This window comes from Sipha flava, unplaced genomic scaffold (genome assembly GCF_003268045.1).
Source record: "Sipha flava isolate LNK unplaced genomic scaffold, YSA_version1 236_pilon_pilon, whole genome shotgun sequence".
Classification (NCBI taxonomy): domain Eukaryota; kingdom Metazoa; phylum Arthropoda; class Insecta; order Hemiptera; family Aphididae; genus Sipha; species Sipha flava.
Window position 1 is genome coordinate 1829332 of NW_020272878.1, and position 19758 is coordinate 1849089.

At 28.0% G+C, this 19758-nt stretch overlaps 1 protein-coding gene across 1 annotated transcript in view; it reads right to left on the bottom strand.

Moving 5' to 3' along the window:
- Positions 1-1655: 1655 nt before the first annotated feature.
- LOC112683806 (serine/threonine-protein kinase SIK2-like) overlaps positions 1656-19758 on the bottom strand; it is a 39342-nt gene continuing 21239 nt past the window's right edge. The window contains exons 4-10 of the mRNA XM_025554974.1: positions 12727-12842; positions 12501-12671; positions 12250-12373; positions 10552-10754; positions 8068-9861; positions 2249-2389; positions 1656-1912 (exon numbers count right to left, since the gene is read on the bottom strand). Coding sequence (XP_025410759.1) covers positions 2255-2389; positions 8068-9861; positions 10552-10754; positions 12250-12373; positions 12501-12671; positions 12727-12842 — 2543 coding nt within the window. The 3' untranslated portion in view covers positions 1656-1912; positions 2249-2254. The remainder of the gene's footprint in view (positions 1913-2248; positions 2390-8067; positions 9862-10551; positions 10755-12249; positions 12374-12500; positions 12672-12726; positions 12843-19758) is intronic.

The window sequence follows — 19758 nt, forward strand, 5'->3', positions numbered from 1 at the left end:
AGCAGAACGAATTTTTTCCAAGTTAAAATTTATGAAAATACTAACTTTCGAACTACGTTGTCACAATAAACCAACTTAGCTATAATTTCTATAGAAAAAGAAATTACTGACCAATTAAATTATGATGATATTATTAATCAATTCGTAGATTTTAGAAGTAGAAAAATTAATTTGCAATACAATTTTATATTGTACCTATTACTATATTTTTTATTTAGTGTCTTATTTTCTCAATATTTTTATTTATTATGCTAAGTTTGATTATATGATATGTTGTGTTATTAATTAATTTACTTATTCATATTTTTGTAGCTGTAACTGTGCAAAGTATTATATTTGTTAAGACTATTTGTGCACGTTTAAGTTTAAAATTTGGAGAGCTATATATCTATATATACAACTGATGAAAGTGATATTTTAGATATTTTAGGCCCCACAATTTTACTCTGCCCCGAGCTTCGTAAATCATCAGGACGGCAAAGTCAGAAAGTCCACATTATGGTTAAGACTCCAACCCATAGATGCAATTTCAGTTTTTGATTTAGTGGGGCTATCTATATATAAATCAAAGTGACCTGTGGGGGCTCGTCCCCACATTCCCACAAATAATACCTATACAATAAACAACATAATACTCTTATATTTAGAATTTTTATCTAAGCCCCTTTCCTACTTAAACATTTTTCCCACTACTATAATTTAATTGAAAAATACATATTCCTAACACACATTTATAATTATTAGGTAATAAGTAAATTACAAATACTAAAAAAAAAAAAAAAATGTATATTATTTGTTTATTGTTCTAATAATAATAATAAAATTCTACAGAAGAAACAAATATTGTATTTTAATAATTTATTAATTTCTTAATAAATTTTGTCTGAATGTATTTTTTTATAATGTTTAAATTTCAGAAAAAAATTTGAAATCTGGTTTTACCCTAAAAAATATAAATAGTAGAAGCTCATATTATCATTATCTCATGAATTATAAATTTCAAATTGTTCATGTTATGTAATGTACCTATTAATTTTCTATTATTATGAAGGTATATTATTTCGTTAATTTTGTAAAAAAAAAGTTATGATTATACCATAAAATTCTAATTATGTATATAGATTAATTAATTATTCTAATTTTTGTTTGGAATTGGTTGAATTGTGAAATTTTGTTCATAGGAAATTCGCCAGCCCCCCTCCTCAAAAAAAATCTAAATACGCTCCAGTTGGTAGGTATTATCTTTGAATTTTTTACAAATCATAAATATTTTTTATGATACCTAAATATGTAAGTAGTAAACAATGCATAACTTCGTATTATTGATTTGGTGGGATAATGATGGTCATCCATTAATTGACCCTTCATGTGTAATATTTAATACATGTTAAGTAATAAATTTTCTTGTGGATTAACGCCTGAAAATTTAAATTTTACCTATTTAATACGGTACTGCAGTAATGTACTAAGTTTCTCCGAAATAAATCATACAGCTGCAGGACTTATCACAACTTTACATGAACACTAAGTCATCAATTTTTAATAAAAAACGAGTAATATAGAATATTATGTAAGTTTACTCTAGTCTAACATAATTTATAGACATCAAATTTGAATGGCAACATTATGATAATTCAAATAATAATTATTTCACATCTGAGCTCGTATGTTATAAACAATATATTTAAAAACCGTTTATTTCACAAATTTGATTGTTTCAATTACAAATATACTCATAAGTGAATTCTAAGCGTACTTAAAAAAAAAAACATTGTTATAAAAAAAAAAACATTATCCAACACAATTATTCCTAATTAAATAATAACACGATGTCTCGACTAACGAATGTTGAGTGTGTATTGTATAAAATATATTTTAATATCTGTGTGATAATATTTTGTTTGTCTGTGATCTGAAAAAATACCAAACAATTATAGCAATATATTAAAAACATCATCACAATGTCAATATATCCGACCATAACAAAAAAAATATATCACAAGTACCTTGGCGCTTAACTGACAAAAATACAATAAACCAAAAATCATGTAAAATGTTATGAGAGCTAAAAATAAAATAAAATTATAAATCGATGTTTTATCGACATGATCTTCCGTCCATTAAGCAGGAAAAATGTGAAAAATCACACTAATTTTTTATCAATCAGTGTTTTTAAATATTTTTTTTCAAAATATTTTTAAATAAACTATAGCAGTGAATGTAAATTATATAGTACAATAAACCTTACATGAACTCAGCCGGATTCCATTTGTTCTCCAAGTTCCGAAATAGTGTTTTCCGACAGCGACTGCAGTCTTGGCGATGTCCACGTCATATCGTTGGCCGCCAACAAAGAACTAGCCATTGGCACGTTAACAGTACTACTGAGCTATGAAAACACATTGAAAAAACATATTTAACATCATCATTACGTAACAAAATAATGTATGTAAGAATATTTAATATTTTGTGATGAATACGTTTACTTTACTTGAGTTGCAGTGTTCAATAAACATTGATTTTTTAAAGTTTAAACAGTAAGAACATAAGAACATAAAAAAATAAGAGTAAAAACAATAATGATTTATATGTGGGAAATTTTACCCGGGTTGTTTATAAAAATACAAGAAATTCGAGAGTTGTTAGTGGAATGAGCGAGTCTCATATCGTTTTCTATAGTTGTAGAGCTATAATACTACATAGTGACTATAGAATAACCAATGCTGTGCTTAGATAATTTTTTTTATCTAGATATAAATAAAAAATTTGAATTCAAAATTTATCTAGATTGATAATGAAAAAATAATAGAGATCTACATTTCTTATCATTATCTAATAAGATGAAATCATTTTTATCTAGACAGAAATGAGATAATTTTTTTTTCATTTTATCCTTCAAACATAATTTAGTTAAATATTAATATTAATAAGAATATATAAGTCAAGTTTAAATGTTAAATCACTAATAATAGTAATTATAATAATTATTAATAAAATATGTTAAATAATACAAAAATGATAATAATAATAATAATAATAATAATGCAATAATGTCAATAATAGTCTATTGACAAGGGAAACTAGTTGTGGACATAAGGGCCAAAATAATTTGTTTAGAGGTATACAATTTGACTATTAGTTTTGAGTTATAATAATATGTATTTTATAAATTATAATACATACCAAATTTATTTGACTTAATATATACATACGGTTAAATGAACCATTACCATATCTATATTACATAATATTACATCATGATCCATTGACAATCAATTAAATCATATTTATTCTAGAATCGTAAAACAATGACACGAATATATAGAATATACTCGTATATATATTATATGTGTATGTTATGGTGAAAGATGATCATTGGTAAACATTTTACCAAAATGATTCAATTATGTAAGTAAATGAAAAAAAAGAGCATTTTAAATTAAAATTTAATAATTTCACTGGTCAATGACGTAATTTACTAAGACTTCTGGTAAATTATAACAAATCTCATATTTTTCATAAAAATAAATCAAATTGTTTTACTATGTTAATACAAATGAATTGATAATAATCATTCATCATAAGATATTATTGCTGAAACCAATTCTATATTTGCTGTACACTTTATATCATTCAATAGCTTACTAAAGTTCATGACCCAATTTTTCGGAAATACACAAATTTTAATGTCATTGGTCAGTCTTTCAATTTATTATCAAATATCCATGAATCTAATATTTCTTCTACGTCCCTATTCGCCCGTTCAATTGATCTTTAAATCTACCTGTGGCGTACATAATAATATAATCTGATATTACTGCGAGTTGGGATTAATAAATTATCAACAATAATAAAATTTGATTTTTGACAAATCATCTTTAACTATCTTATATTATTAAATGTAGAACAAATTTTGTTATGATATATTTGATTAATGATACTTTTGTCGCTAATATAAGCATATGATGATTCCTGGGTATCCATAAATAAGATTTATACTAACAAGCGGTATGCTGACCTAACTGAGTCTTAATCAAAAAATAAAGAAAGATAAATATATTTATATACTTCAATATTTAAATTTACATTTTTTCTTGCAGCATCAAAAACTGCACCTACCTTAGTGTGAGTTCACCAACTCTTGAAGTGGTCAAATCGCACTAACTACATAATTTTCCGATTTAACTGGTAATAGATGTCAATTAACTGGCAAATGTCTACAATTACAACATTTATATTTATAGATATACTTATATGCAAGACTCATAACTTACAGCATTTACATTTTTATTTTTTTTATAATAACAAGTAATTATAGTAGTATTAATTATTTATATTTGTAATTAATTCATGTTAATTAACTAATTTTTCTTCTTTTAGTTTAAATTATATATTTAATTATATCATAAAGCGACAGGATCGGTATTTTAATAATAAGAGTTTGAAATTTTTTTATACATTTTATATGAGCATATTATAGCCCTTGTAACTACCATTTTTAGAGCTATAGTTATGAGCCCTTCTTATATGTTACGATGAAAGCAGTCACCGAGGTGTATGACGTAATTTATTGAAAAGTGACATAATTTCCCTGAAAATTAATAATTATATAAATATATATATACATATATATAAATGATTTTAAAATACAAATAACTTATTAAGAAAATATACTTATAGACTATACTGTATAGGTTATATTTAATAACCTATAGTAAGTTAATTTTTTTGTTATTATAAATTATGCATAATATCTAGAATTTACTCATAAATATGGTCATCCTAAATAAATTTAAAATTGTTATTTGAAAGAATAATTTCCGTATAGACTCTCGTAAAAAATCTAGAAAAATTTATCTAGATCAATGGTCTTCAACTGGTGAGTCACGTTAGCTTTAAGATTGGGTCATGATAAGTCTTCAGTTTCAAATTTAAAAAATTCTATTCATATACTATATTATATATAGTATATGACATATTATATACTATAATATTATGCATATTATATATGACATATGACATCGGATAAAATCATTTTAGAATAGACCCGAAACTATTTTATATGAGTAGAAGATAAAAATGAACATCAAATGAAGTAATGCTTTAACGATAGGCTATCGCTATACCATTACTTCGACTTATCAATAAAACTCATTTCTCTATCATTTATCTATGAATTGCATGGTGTAAAATTGAGCCGAGATGGAGTATTTTGCGTGAAAACAGTCAAATATCACTACGTTTTTTTTTTCTTATAATCTATTTATTTTTTTTTGTATCAATACTTATAATGAAAATTAAATATTGAGTATATATCTGAAAAAAAAATTTTTTTTTTGGTTTTCATGGCTAACAAAACTGATGTGTCACGAGTCAAAAAGGTTAAAAGCCACTGATCTAGAAGACCATAGTTTCTATCTTAGATGACAGTTAGTATCATTATTTTAATTTATCTATATAAGATACAGATACCAGAGTTTTATCTAGATAAATTTAAGTATTGCATATCACTAAAAATAATTGAATAATGATAGGTTAAGTCCATCAATAACGCAATAACGCAGCGTTGTCGCAAATCAAAATACTACATGTGTTTATCGAACTTCAAAATTAAATATAAAAAATATATACATCAATTGAGGTATGCTATTTATATGACAGTGAGGGAATAATATATTTTTATTTTTAAATTTTTTTTTCATTTCCTCGTTGAGGTTTTGTGTTATCCTTACGTTGAGTTCATGTTACTCCAGTTGAGAACCACTGTTATAGAGTTCATATTTTTCTAGAGAATAAACAAAACTTGTACAAAACATAACTAATTTTCCTGAACATTTAAATCCCAAATTATTAATTTGTTTTTACTCTAAAGTCGTTTATTAAGGATCATTAATAATAAAATAGCACCACCATGAAAAAATACTAGATCCGCCACTGATTTTAGTAGTCGTTTGAAAATAATTACGCATAGCCTATAATATTCACAATAATAATGTCGAATCGTAAGTAAACGTGTCTTAAAATCAATTATTCATACCGGCCTTGCAAAGCATAGCGCATAAATAAAATAGAACTTGCTTTTCAAAATATCACTCCAGACTTTGGTACACATTGCTTTTAAGTTGCGTTGTGAATTTCTAGAATTTAATGACCTTGCACCCACGCTCACACTCCGTATAGTTTGACCCTAATGCATTGAAGAGACAAATCAATAACATTATAAACATTTTGTTACATTTGTATGGAATTATTTCTTAATTGTACCTAATTTTAGTAATACTTTATCAACATAAGAAAACATTGAATCAATACATATTAAATTTCTTTTAATTGGTATAAAAAATATTCAGCTCATGAAATATTACACTTAAAAAAATAATATCTGTAATATGTATTTTATAAAGTTATAACTAATATACAAACAACTAATTTTGTTGTTTGTTATAATTAAACAACAATTTAAGTTTGTTAAATAACTGTATAAAATGTCTTTAATCGTGGAACACAAATATTTTACTCGCATATACAAATTACTTAATAACTGGTTAAGTTAAGGAACCAGAATGTATAGTAACTGCTAATATAAACTTTAAAAACTAAATTAATTTTTTTAATTAAACAAAATTATAATTTAAGTTGATTATATATACAATAATTCAATTGCTTTTCAAAGTGTTACAAAAATATTAACTTATGAAGTTTTCGCCCAAACATATGCACCAAAACACCTATAAGTACAATGAAAGTATATGAAATTGTAATAGTTACTTTTTTAAGTACTCGTATTATTTTTATTTTTATAAATAAATAAAAACATACAAAAATTCTTAACTCACTTTTTTAGTAACTATTTTAAATTAAATATTTAAATATTTTGGTATGTATGAAATAATTATTTAAAACCTAACAAACAATAATTTATAATTTTTACTGCTGTATTTTTATATCAATGTAATTTTAAAACATGTCTTTATTAATTTATACAATTTAATTTTTTAATAAGTAACAGCATAAACTTTTCGGAATTTGATCATAAGATTTTATTTAAAATAAAATGTATAAAGGCAATAAGATGTTAAAATATAGGTTAAGGTTTTTCACTTTCACTTTATTAGGATCATATTTCAGTAAGTTATGTATCCACCGCAGATCCCTCTCATTGTTCTTCTGTCACGAGTCTTTATTTAAGTATCGGATCAAATTAAAATTCACATAAAAATAAATAAGAGAAAGAGAAAGAAAGAAAGAGGCATATACATTATTATTCGAATAAACTTAATGATTTTTTTAAATGTATACATTTTTTCACATTTAATTAAATATTTCCAAGTTTTTAGAAATATACTTGTTTTCAAAAATATATGTATGTGTTAATATGAAAATATTTAAATAATTCTGAATATTACAGTTAATCTTATTGTACATGTATATATTTTTTAAGTATATTGTCATAGTCATATTAGTAATAGCAAAAATACATCATCAAAAGGCGGAGTATTAATGCCATTTAGAATTGTATAAAATCATATAAAGATTTTATTTAAAATTTTATTTCATTCATTATTGGTTAAGTACTATACACTAAAATTACTCTAGATTTTGATCAATGTTTATCCCTAACGTTTAACAAACCCACCATTGTAAATTATCAGTTTCCGCATAAAAGTTAACATTACTTTTATTAATACTATAATTATAGTATAATATTTGATCAATATAATATCGTCAATTACTGAAAAGTAACAGGGTTAACTTCGATTAATATAATAAAATTTGACCTTATGACCACTCATAATTGAACAAACGAATAACAGCATTGCAACGGAGCGTCAGAACAACATTTTAGTTAGATGCAAACATTCCTAACTTTTCATAAATATGACCCACTTTTAAAGGACTGACATTATATAATATAGTAAATCAGCTTCCAACGAATATTCATTTTGAAATGAATATATTAAATAATAAATTCTATGAAAGTTTATAATGATCTAATCGAATTAACAATGATTTTCAACGCATAAAAATTCTAAATCCGATGGTTAAATGTGCAAAACGGACACTCACCTGCGAATAATTCTTGGAGAAACTGTACTGCTGTCCGGAAGTGGAACAGTACCAGTGATGTTGTGGGTCAGGCACTGACAGCCAATTGGCCTGGCTGTCGAAGTCGTTGATCTGGCATGTGGCCATTGTGTGCGGTAGCGACTGCCAGCTGCCGTCCGCCTGGAGTTGCGTGTGGCCGTCACCGCTGTGCTGGGGCGATAATTGAGCGGTTGTTTTGTTGTACAGCGGTTGCCGGTGCCCGTGGTGTGACCGTTTGGTGGGTGATTCGGCAACGGCGGCCGCCATGGCAGCGGTCACGTTGCACTGGCTGAACGTGGTAGCAGCTCCCTGCTTCTGAAGCACGGTGCGCTTGTGTTGGAGCAACCGCTGCTGAAGCAATTGCTGCTGGAGCCCGGCCTTGTCCAACGCGTAGCCGTCCGTATAGTTGAACCGTTTAGCCATAGTGGCCGACGGTGACCTAGGCGGCATCGAATCCTTACGGTACTCACCGGAATGGTGGTGCTGGTGACGATGGTGCTGCTGCTGCTGCTGCTGTTGCTGCTGTTGCTGGGATGCAACACCGTTCCGTCCGATCGGCTCCGCAGTCATAAGTATTGTCTGCTGATGTTGTTTCCGTAGTTGCTCATCGCCTGGCAAACAGCTCTGGTATAGCGTCTTGAGCGTCTCGTACTCTTTTTGCTCCGCGTGATGCAGGTCCACCGCCTTGCCAACGCAGCACTCCCTCTGCAATTTTTGGCTGTTGAACACCCCCGTGGTCGCCACGCGATTACTGTACTGCTGCTGCGTCTGAGACCTGGGCGACGACGGCCCCGTGGACGCAGCAGTCGCGGCTGCCGGATCGATATGGTTCATCAGTCCGTCGGAAGCCCGTCTGCCCTCCCGGAAGCTAACGGGCGACATGTTATCCAACCGCGGCCGGACACCTTCGCTCGCGCCCTGGTTGTGTGCCATGAAAGTGGTGCGCCTGTCCCACGGTGAGTACGGCGGCCCGCTGCAACTATTGATCGTGGCCGCGCTGCTCATCACCGCCGCGCAACAGTCCGCGTACTTCATTTCGTTAGCAACGCATGACGGCAGACTGGACACCAGATCAGACTCGTACTGGTTGACCACACACGGCAGCTCGGCCAGATTCTGGCTATGGCTCTTGATCACTGAGCCGGCGGCCGGCGGGTACGCGAGCCGTTGCGACGACGACGGTTGCGTGGGACTGGAGGACGCTACCGCGTCCTCCAAATCCGTTTCGATGCCCTCGTCCGTTGACGTGGAGTACTGCGGCGCGATCATGGTCATGTGGTCCAACCGAGCGTGGTAGCAGATCTTAGGTATCTCGTCGTGCAAGCCACCGGCGATCAGCTCGGCCACGGGTATTTTTTCCGCTTTGCTTTTGTTGAACTTGGGAAGCTGCGGCAGCTCTCTAAACGGCGGATGTTGCTGCAGCTTGAGATCGGCCAAGTTGACGGAATGCTGCACGGCGCGGCCCTGGCTGTACGACCGCGGCCGGTTGGACGGCATGTGATTGGTCAGGTGCACCGTGGCACTGGTCTTCGGTTGTTTCCACAAGTCCGGCAGATATTGGTGTCCAGCCGGGCAGTCAATCGATGCCCTCTTATTGGGACTCGAGTGTCCCATAAACAACTGCGGCTCGTAAGACGCAGTCGGAAACAATTTTTCCGACAGCCTCCTATCTTGTAAATAATGACTACTGTTTTCTTGCGACTTTTGCTGCTTGAGCTTCTCCAGAAACAAGTAATATATGGCCGCGTAATGGTCGTACGTCCGATTCCTTAACGACTGCAATCGCATACAATATAAACAATTTTACTATAAATCGTATTATTTTTATTGATTGTTCGAAAATGGTTCTTATTACTCGTAATAGATTATAACAACTAGAGTGGGTAACTCATGAAAACTGAAACTAATAAAATATACACTAAAAGCTTGAAATGTTCATTGAAATCGGTTGAGAATACACAAATGATTTCTGTACGAATGAAAATAAATTTTTTCAACTTGCAGTAAAATAATGATAAGTTTTTATCACATATTTATTTCTTAGAAGGAAAAGTTTTTTTCGATATCTAAATTGATATATTTACCATCGCCAGTATAAAATAATTGGTGCCTAATTTTTGTTGGAATGTTCAAACAAATTATGTAACAAAATAACATGAAATTTATCTTGTTCTATGTAAATACTAAAATGTAGAGAATATTCTTAAAATACTTCAATATTTTTCAAGCACCATATAAACAAGTATAAAATAATGATACTTACGTAAATAAAGTCTGAATCATTGAAATTATTTGAATTCAAAAGATCATGAAACGAAATTGTTTTTTGATTATTACTTTTTATAAGTAGGTATGATATAGGAAAAAAATACAAATATTTTGAAACAATCATTTCGTCTTAGTAATAACGAACACACACCAAATAGTAAAATATTAAGTAGCAACAATACAAAAAAATTAAATAACCTGTCTAGTTCTTGTTGTGTTTATATCCAAACTACTCATGAACCTTAGCACCTGATCATTAGGTTCTGCAGGCATTTCCGCTATTGTACCCGGTAACAATCTGGGCGCTTCTTCCAACATCCAAGGGTGTCTTTTAATCTGTTCAACAGAATACCTTTTGTTCGGGTCTAGTATGAGCATTTTTCGTATCAATGATTCACAACCTATAAAAATTAATTATTACCAACGTTAGATATTAAAATCGAAGTAAAGTTATTTTAGGCCAACCAAGCGCGCCCAACAATTGTGTAAAATTGATCGTTCCGTCGCTAACGCTAGTGACGTCATTGCATGTGCGTCACGCCACATGAGGAGACTCAACGCCGAATGAAAATAAAACCGACTAGATTTTTGAACATGAAAATTTACGACAAAACGACATATAGTTACGTCATCGCAATCGTTAAATTTGATACACAATGTTCTTCATATATATATTATATATATATTCTTCCGAGGCTAGTACAATCAATGTTTTACGTCAATCAAATTATAATGTATTTATTTGAACTTTTAAAAATATATATAATGTTTTTGCTTTACAAATATTCAACAGATAAGCATTTTTATTCAAAAGAATATTAAGTAAAAAAAAACTTTCAAAACATGTAAATAAACCGTGAATGTAACTTTAAACTAAGTATATGTTTTGTAAATAGTACCAAAAGTATTAGAGAATACTGCAAATAAACAAACATTTATAAAAAATAAGCTTAGGTATCTTACATATGACTTATAAACTTTTAGTTGAATATTTTTTTTCACATTTGAAAATGAGAACGATTCGTTTACTAAAAGTTATTTATTTAAATAACTTATATTACAATACTCTTAGGAAAATAATTGATATCGAAAAAGCATATTTTATTTTAATTACATATATAATATACCTATTACATTTTTTTTTTTTGTAAATTGTGATGAATACAGATAAATTTTCAAATGTATAGGAAACCCCATTTTATTAATTAAAATAGTGAACTATTCTAAAAAATAATAAATAAACACAACGCTAAGTACACACTGAATTCATTAAAAATACGCATGCTTGCATCAATGCAAGTTTGTAAATTGTCTTTTATATGATTTCATTTTTTATGAAACCTTTCAGTTATTTAATTAACATTACAATTTATAAATTTAATAAATGTATCATAATCATGCTATTCCGTTTACTTGATAAATCAAGTAAAGATATACGATGATACAACTTTTATCAAAATGTGTAATTAATTTAATAAGTATAAAACAAAAATATCAAATCATAAATAAAAAAATATAAAATTATAAAAGCTAAAACCTAACGAGATTACACAAAAATATAAAATATCCGTGTTTCATTAAATTACAATTCCTTATCTATTATTATATATATAATGCAAAAAAAAAAATTAAAAAATTATAATTTAATATTGTGTATACAAAGGCGGTAGCAACTTTTAAGAATATTAGACACAATTTATAATATTTGGTCTATTGGTTTTTTACTAATTTTTTTTAAAACTTAATAAAATTGAGCAGTGTTATATTGATGTTTCTGTCACATCACTACGTTTTTGAACTTGTAACAGATTTACCCAAGTGGATCAAAATAAAAACAATGATTCTTTCGGAATACAAAGACAAAATGTTTACGTGATGAACGTTTATAATACATACCAGTACTCATAAAATATGGTATACGAAATCTTCCAGAAAGAACTCGGTCTCTAAGCGAATGCAATGTGCTTCCATCAAATGGCAGTGCTCCACAAACTAATACATATAAAACTACACCCATGCTCTGTAAAACAAGTATATACAAAAAATATTAGTATTATTATTTTAAAATATTCAAAAAATGTTAATCAATACTAGAAGATATTAGTCCATAAAAAGTATTAGTCCATATCAAAATTTTAAATATTTACCCAAACATCAATCTCAGGACCGTAATATTTTTTTCCTTCAAAAACCTCAGGAGCAGCATAAGGAGGTGATCCACACCAAGTAGCCAATTGTTCACCAGGTGTAAAATAATTACTAAATCCAAAATCAGCAATTTTGATATTCATATTAGCGTCAAGTAGTAAATTCTCTGCCTGAAAAATAATTTATTATAAATAAAAATAATTCTATGGCTTAATAACTTAATACTTTCAAGTCTCTGTGTACAACATGTCTGTTATGACAATATTCTACAGCAGAGAGAATTTGCCAAAACTTTTTTCTTGCCGCTGCTTCAGTCATTCGGCCATACTTAGCAATGTAATCTATTGAAAAAAATATATCAATAATTTAATAATATGTTATAGTAAATATCTGATGATATTATAAATACGGTTGGAATAAAATAGAGACTGTAAAATAATAAATCTTTAAGTTTAAAAATATAACTTCCCATATATACACCATTCTCAAATAGTGAACACGAATATAATTAAAATATTTAAGAATAATACTAATTGCTTATAATATCTATGTAGGTCCATAGTTAATTTATCTTAAATTACATCCATTGATTAATTAATATTTTAAACGATTAATTTTATTGAACAATATCACTGTTATATCTACACTATAAAATATATATAAATAAAAGAACATAATTTTGGAACAAAATTATATTAAAGATTCTAATTTAAATGATATACGAGTACTAATGCGTAACTTATATTTCTATATATGGGTACGTACATGTTACATCGAATAATAAATGATTTTTTTTTATTGCAAAAAGCATTTTATTATGACTTAAGATGCACTTAATCATACATAAAAAATGTTCATTATATTTTGGTCATTCTTCTAACTTTTAACATTTCAATGCAATTACTTCTTGAATTAATATTTTATAAATTTGAAAACATATTACAAAAAACTCACTCAAAAAAAGATTTAACTATTTTAGTATGGTGTTTGTAAGATATTTTTCAAATATAAATTATCACAAAAAGTTTTGTGTATAATATACATTTTAAAAATACATAGAAAATGTAAATTAAAGAAGTAAAATATTTTTTTTTTAAATATTTCAAACCACTTAAAAAACCTTAATCAGCTATAACATAGATTTTTATAAAACAGTTAGTTAACAAGACAGTATTTATTTAAAACTTCTAAATTCATTTAGAAATAAAATGAAAAAATCTCACTAAATGAGTCTTTACGAATTTTACTAGCTATAGTCCTGATATTTTTTGCTTATTATAAAAATAATGTAAACTAACAGAATAATATTTCAAATAAAATATACACATTGAAGTTTATAAAAAACAAAATAACTGAATACCGTTAGTATATTGCTTTAAATAAAAATGTTTATTTATTGTTTTTATTTTTTTTAATTTTTATAACAGAACATTATTCTTAAGAATTACATTAAAAGTTTTGTGTGGTTATAAAGAGTGGTATGTGAACTTGAAAATTAACTTGTATGCGGTTGAAATTATTTGTATTGTATGTAAAAGCCGCAAAACTGTTTTTGTGATTAATAATTAATTTTAATAACTGTTCTAATGGATACTCGACGACATATACATTATAGTGGCCGATTGGGTTTCTTCGAGTTAAGCAATGTTTTAAAATGAACGTGCTATTTGAACAAACACTTGGAGTAGTAATTTACAATATAATACTTGATGAAGATCATGCGGTCAGCTTTTGGGTGTGGGCTCCAATCTGCGGCATCTACACCGCAACCCAAGTACAAAAGAGTCTTGTATCAACCCGGAATTTTTATAGGAAACTGAATCGACCCGTGGAAATGATACATAATAATAGATTTTGAGGGGTCGAAAAAGACAAGACTATAAAGCAATAGGTCACCCATTGGGATTTTTTTATGTTAATATATGAAATTAACATAATTTTGCAACATAAAATGTATTATAATTTATTGTGAAAACCGAATGATATAAAAACAATATAATACTTTGTATAGGAAAGAGGAAAAGTTATTTTTTGAAGCCTCCTTACTTCATTGTAGTGTCATAAAAATTAACATCAGAATCTGTATCTTATCGATTTCAAAAAAACAACGCTGTTACATAATTCTTATCCTGTATAACATTTTTATTATTATTATTACTACTATTATTATTATTACAGCTTTCCGCCAATTAAAATCTTCGATTTTTTATTTATTAAAATCATAAATTAATTTTACATTATATGTAAATGTAATTGTATTATAATTTTGTAATTTATATTAATTATAATTTACGATTACCTAATTGCTTTGTTGTAATGTGTTAAACAAAAGCAAAATGAATGAAAAAAAATATCCTGTGTTGGGCGTAATTATTTTTTTAACATAATTAAATTGAAAACAAGAATGATTCAATTTATTTTTTATCATTATTATATCAAAATCATGGTCCCGACCCCCGAGGATCTATAAAAAAAAACCTTTTCCATCTCAAATCCCCGAACATAATTTAACAATGTCTATGATATATATTATATAGGCATTTAAGGTATATATAGGTGTATATAACAGCAACGATGAAAAATTAATACGAAAGGAACGAATACTATTACTGGCTACGTATACAGTGGCGGAACTAGGGGGTAGAAGACGGGGGTTCATCACCGGGCGTAAAATTTTAGAGGATGTAATTTTTGTAATTATTAACAACTAATTTAATATTTTTCACTTTGTTAAATACTGTTATTAGGTTAAAACTTAATAATTATGATTGTATAATAATTATTAGAAAAAAATTCTCGAGAATAGTATCTGATTATTGGTCTATGATAGGGCGTAATTTCAAAATTATCCCCAGGCGTGAAAATCCCTAGTCCTACCTCTGTACATATATATATATATATAACCGTAGCACATTTAATAATACAATAATGTAGTATGCACTCATCGATGCATTGGCCGCGAACAACTGCGGACACAGCCGAGGTAATAGTAGTGTAGGTGGGATGAAAAACACAACACACCACGGAGTACTAACGACGAAGACGGTGTACTTTTGGGGTCGACGTATTAAGTATCGCTGCTTGTGGTGGTGACGAGGGCGTAAAGCAACCGGCGGCGGTGGTGCGTTGAAGCCGGTCGCGACCGCTCGCACGATCAATAAACTCTCTAGCACGCGCTCTCTTTTGTTGTACACAGTCACAGTCGCCGTCGCTGCCCACTGTCGACCCGGGTGCACCGGTGCCGACGACTACGAACTGCGAACGGCGCACACGTAACCTACCAAAAGCTCCCATCTTTCCACCCCCGCCAACAACTACCACTACTACTGCCATCATCACCATCTTCTGTTCCTCCACATCATCGTCGTCATCATCATTTCTCACCTTGTTCACTGTGTCAGTATTGTGCATTTAATACTTTTACCCAATATATTAATTTTACTATAATATCCACACACATGCACTGAAATATGCATTCGATGTCACATGACAATATCATTTATTGGTTGGAGGATTTTCCAATAATTAATGAAAATAGGAACTCCGGTACATACATTCAATATGACACTGTTACGATATTACGTGAAAACTACTATTGAACGAAATTCTTTCTAATCGAATGACCAACAAATCATATACTCGTACGTTAGAAAATCGTAATAAACGGCTTGCAGTTGCAATTATTAATATTTTTAAAGAACCCATTACATGTCGTACAATATAATTGTTTAAGAAGTATTATGAGTTTTTTTTTTCTCCAATTAAATAGTTTTGTATAAGAGTTGCATGCATTTTTTCTGTCGTAACCTTTTTGGTTGTATATAAATAGTATATCAGAAATAATACGCAGAATGTTTTGATTTTTAAATGCCTATTGCGTTTGTTTTCGAAAAGCAATCAACAATTCAAATTATTAAAGTATTACCTACATAAATTAAGTATTTTAGATTATAATAGATACGACATCAGTATACCTATGAAGAGTTTAATTAAAACTTTATTTTAAATAATATGATGTGAATAAAACTCGAAAAAATAAAAACGAGTTAATGATAACAATGATAATAAATGTTTAGAATACAGTAGTATTTTAAAAGCTTAAGTTCTTACTAGAATGTGAATATTTCAAAAATAACAATATAATGTTGGTAACTTATTTCATTCTATCGACATTCAATAGTGAAATACTAGAATACTTAAAAACAACTAATAAGTTAATCAAATTACTATAATGGATAATGTGTTTAAAATATTGATTTAAATATAAATTATTATTATAATATAATAAATATTAATGACGTGCATCAAGCAAACCAAAAATAGCCATTTCTCACATAAAACTTTCTTTCACGTATATAATATATAAATCTGTATCTATAATCTACTTACCAATGACCTACATAAATTATTCAGAAATCTAGGGACTACATAATTTAATATAAGATGCCCAAGAAACAAAATATATAAAAAAAAATATTATTCATTAATTTTGTGTATATATGAATAAATAAGCGTATTAAATAAAAATATTTAAAATATATAACTATACTATGAATATTATCTAAAAGAAAGATATCTAAAATTCATGTATTTTTCTTACATATACCAAATATTTTAAGAACATTATTTGTTCAAATTATATATTATTATATAATACAGATCAAAATATATTGTTCATAAATTAAGAATCTAGATAAATATGAATTGAAGTATAAGTTTACCAAAATATGTAGTATAACTATCATAATGTGACAACACACACATATTTTTTACCGTAATTGCGGTCTTTTATTCAGTTCAGAAAGAGAAAACTCGAGTAAATTGAATAAAATTATAATATTTTAAATAATGTATGCTAATATTGTAAGAAATCATTTTCTAATTTTTATATTTGTTTATATGTATTGATAATCATATTTCCTTAAAAACCTGAAATCTACATATTATTATTGAATTATATAAATTAAATTCATAAATGTTTAAAATATGCGTACAGTGTCATCATTATGTACAAAAGTGTATAGTATTATAATATTATATAAATATTTTTTACATATCAATTCATACTTATACTTGATATCTTTAATTCAAGAAGCCATAAAAATGAGGTATTAAAAATTCTCTTTTTTACTTCATAAGGTTTTCAATTATAATTCGAAACATCGAATATTATGCCAAAAATTGTAATTTTTCCGTAAAATGCATAGCATAGTTAATACATGTAATATTACTTTTCCATATAATTGATAAACAACGATATAAAAAAATATAAATAAAGTTATAACCCAAATTTCTCTTAAAAGGTTTATTCAAGGTTTTGTTCATTAACAACTTATAGTCTTTTATGCATTCGTCGATATTTTTCAAACACTTATTAAAATTATAAACTCCGTATTATTTATATGTAAATTTTAAAGTGTAATTTAGAAACAATAAATATATGTTAATTATTTATAACTTTAAAATGTACTTGAGAGTCATAGTTAAAAATAATATAACTAAATATAACACAACTTCTACAAGGTGAAAATGATTGCAAGTACACCTGTTGTTTAGTATTGTAAGATAAATAACATATATCTAGAGTTATTGTCTTAAATTTTTTGTTCAAAACTTTCTAAATATTTTCTAAATAGTTTCAGTTCAACAATAATATAAAAATATACATAATTATAAATAGAATATAAACTAGATTAAAGTATAAAGTCAGTTAAAAACAAACATGTTATATTTATCTATAATAGTTATGGGTTAAATAAAACTACTTGTAATATGCTATAATAGTTAAGATTTAGCATTTTTTTAATTAAAAAAAAAATAAAAATTGGTAAAAATCCTTGTAGTCTAGTAATTATGTTACAAAAGGATTTTATGATTATTAACGGAATAATTATTAATTTATTATTAATAATATTATTCATTATTCATTTAATATAATGATGAGCAAAGTTAGTCTTGGTTTTGGTCTTGGTGCAAGACCAAGACCAAGATTACAATGGCTCTGCAAGAACAAGACCAAGACTGAGTCTGCAAGACTAAGGTCAAAATTAGACCCACTTTGCAAGAGTCTTCCAGTCTTGCAATTTTTATTGTAATAAAAAAAAAAATGTTCCCAGAAAAACACATTTAGTGTAGGTTAAATAAAAATAATTCATTAAAAATATAATAAAAATGTCATATTAAATTTGACATAAGACATAAGTTTGGAAAAATAACGAATTATTGAATTATTGAAAACAAGATAAGAAATAATTGGTTATGATATTCACCGTTAAATAGTTTTGTAACAAATAGCTATTACAGAAACGTAATGGAATTATTTTAAGCTGCGGAATATGACACAAATATTGATATGCGAGCATAAAAACACATAATAATAATACCAAAATCACTGATACAGACGATGGCGATAAGGTATATTTATTAAAATGAATGTATCCAAAAGTAAATTTAGTGACTTTTTTTAAATCGCCAGTAGTAAAAATCAGATTTCTGGCAATTTGAATCATATAACATATTTTGTATATACTATATATATATATACTCGTATGTTGTACTAGTTAAGTTATATCTTGAAGATAATAAACAATTATTAAATTCTACAAACTTCTAGCTTAGATAGGGATATAATTTTTTTTTAAATTTTAAATAATGCAAGAGTCTTGCAGCAAGATCAAGACTATAATCAGTATTGAGCATAATCGATTAATATACGATTAAATTACGTAATCGATTACGATTAATTTATCAAACTACATTAGTTATTTATCTTTTAATTATTTTTCAAAGTAATCAATAATCATGATTACATTTTCTTAATCGTTAATCATTATCACAAAATTTATTGCATAACTACAATATTGTGGGCGCCTGTAAAGTCCACCGATTGGTACCTTTTTAGACCTTTTTTCATGTAAATTCTACTGTTCTAACGTTTTTATTTTACCCAAAAAAAAAAATGTAAATTCCACTGATATGTTTTTTTTTACTTAAAAAAAATAATGTAAATTCAACCTATAAGTTATTTTTACCTGAAATAAAAGTAACATTATGTTGGTAAAATTTTAATCCAAATTCAATCTGATTAATTAGGATTACATAATTTATGTGGGTATAGATTTATTATAATATATTTAGTGTATTTAGATACAATAATTTTAAATTTAAAATTTGGTTAAGTAATGTTTAGGTGCAGCTTTGACGAATTGCATAATGGTAATATTGTTTTTTTTTTTAATGCCGAAATTACGGTGTTTA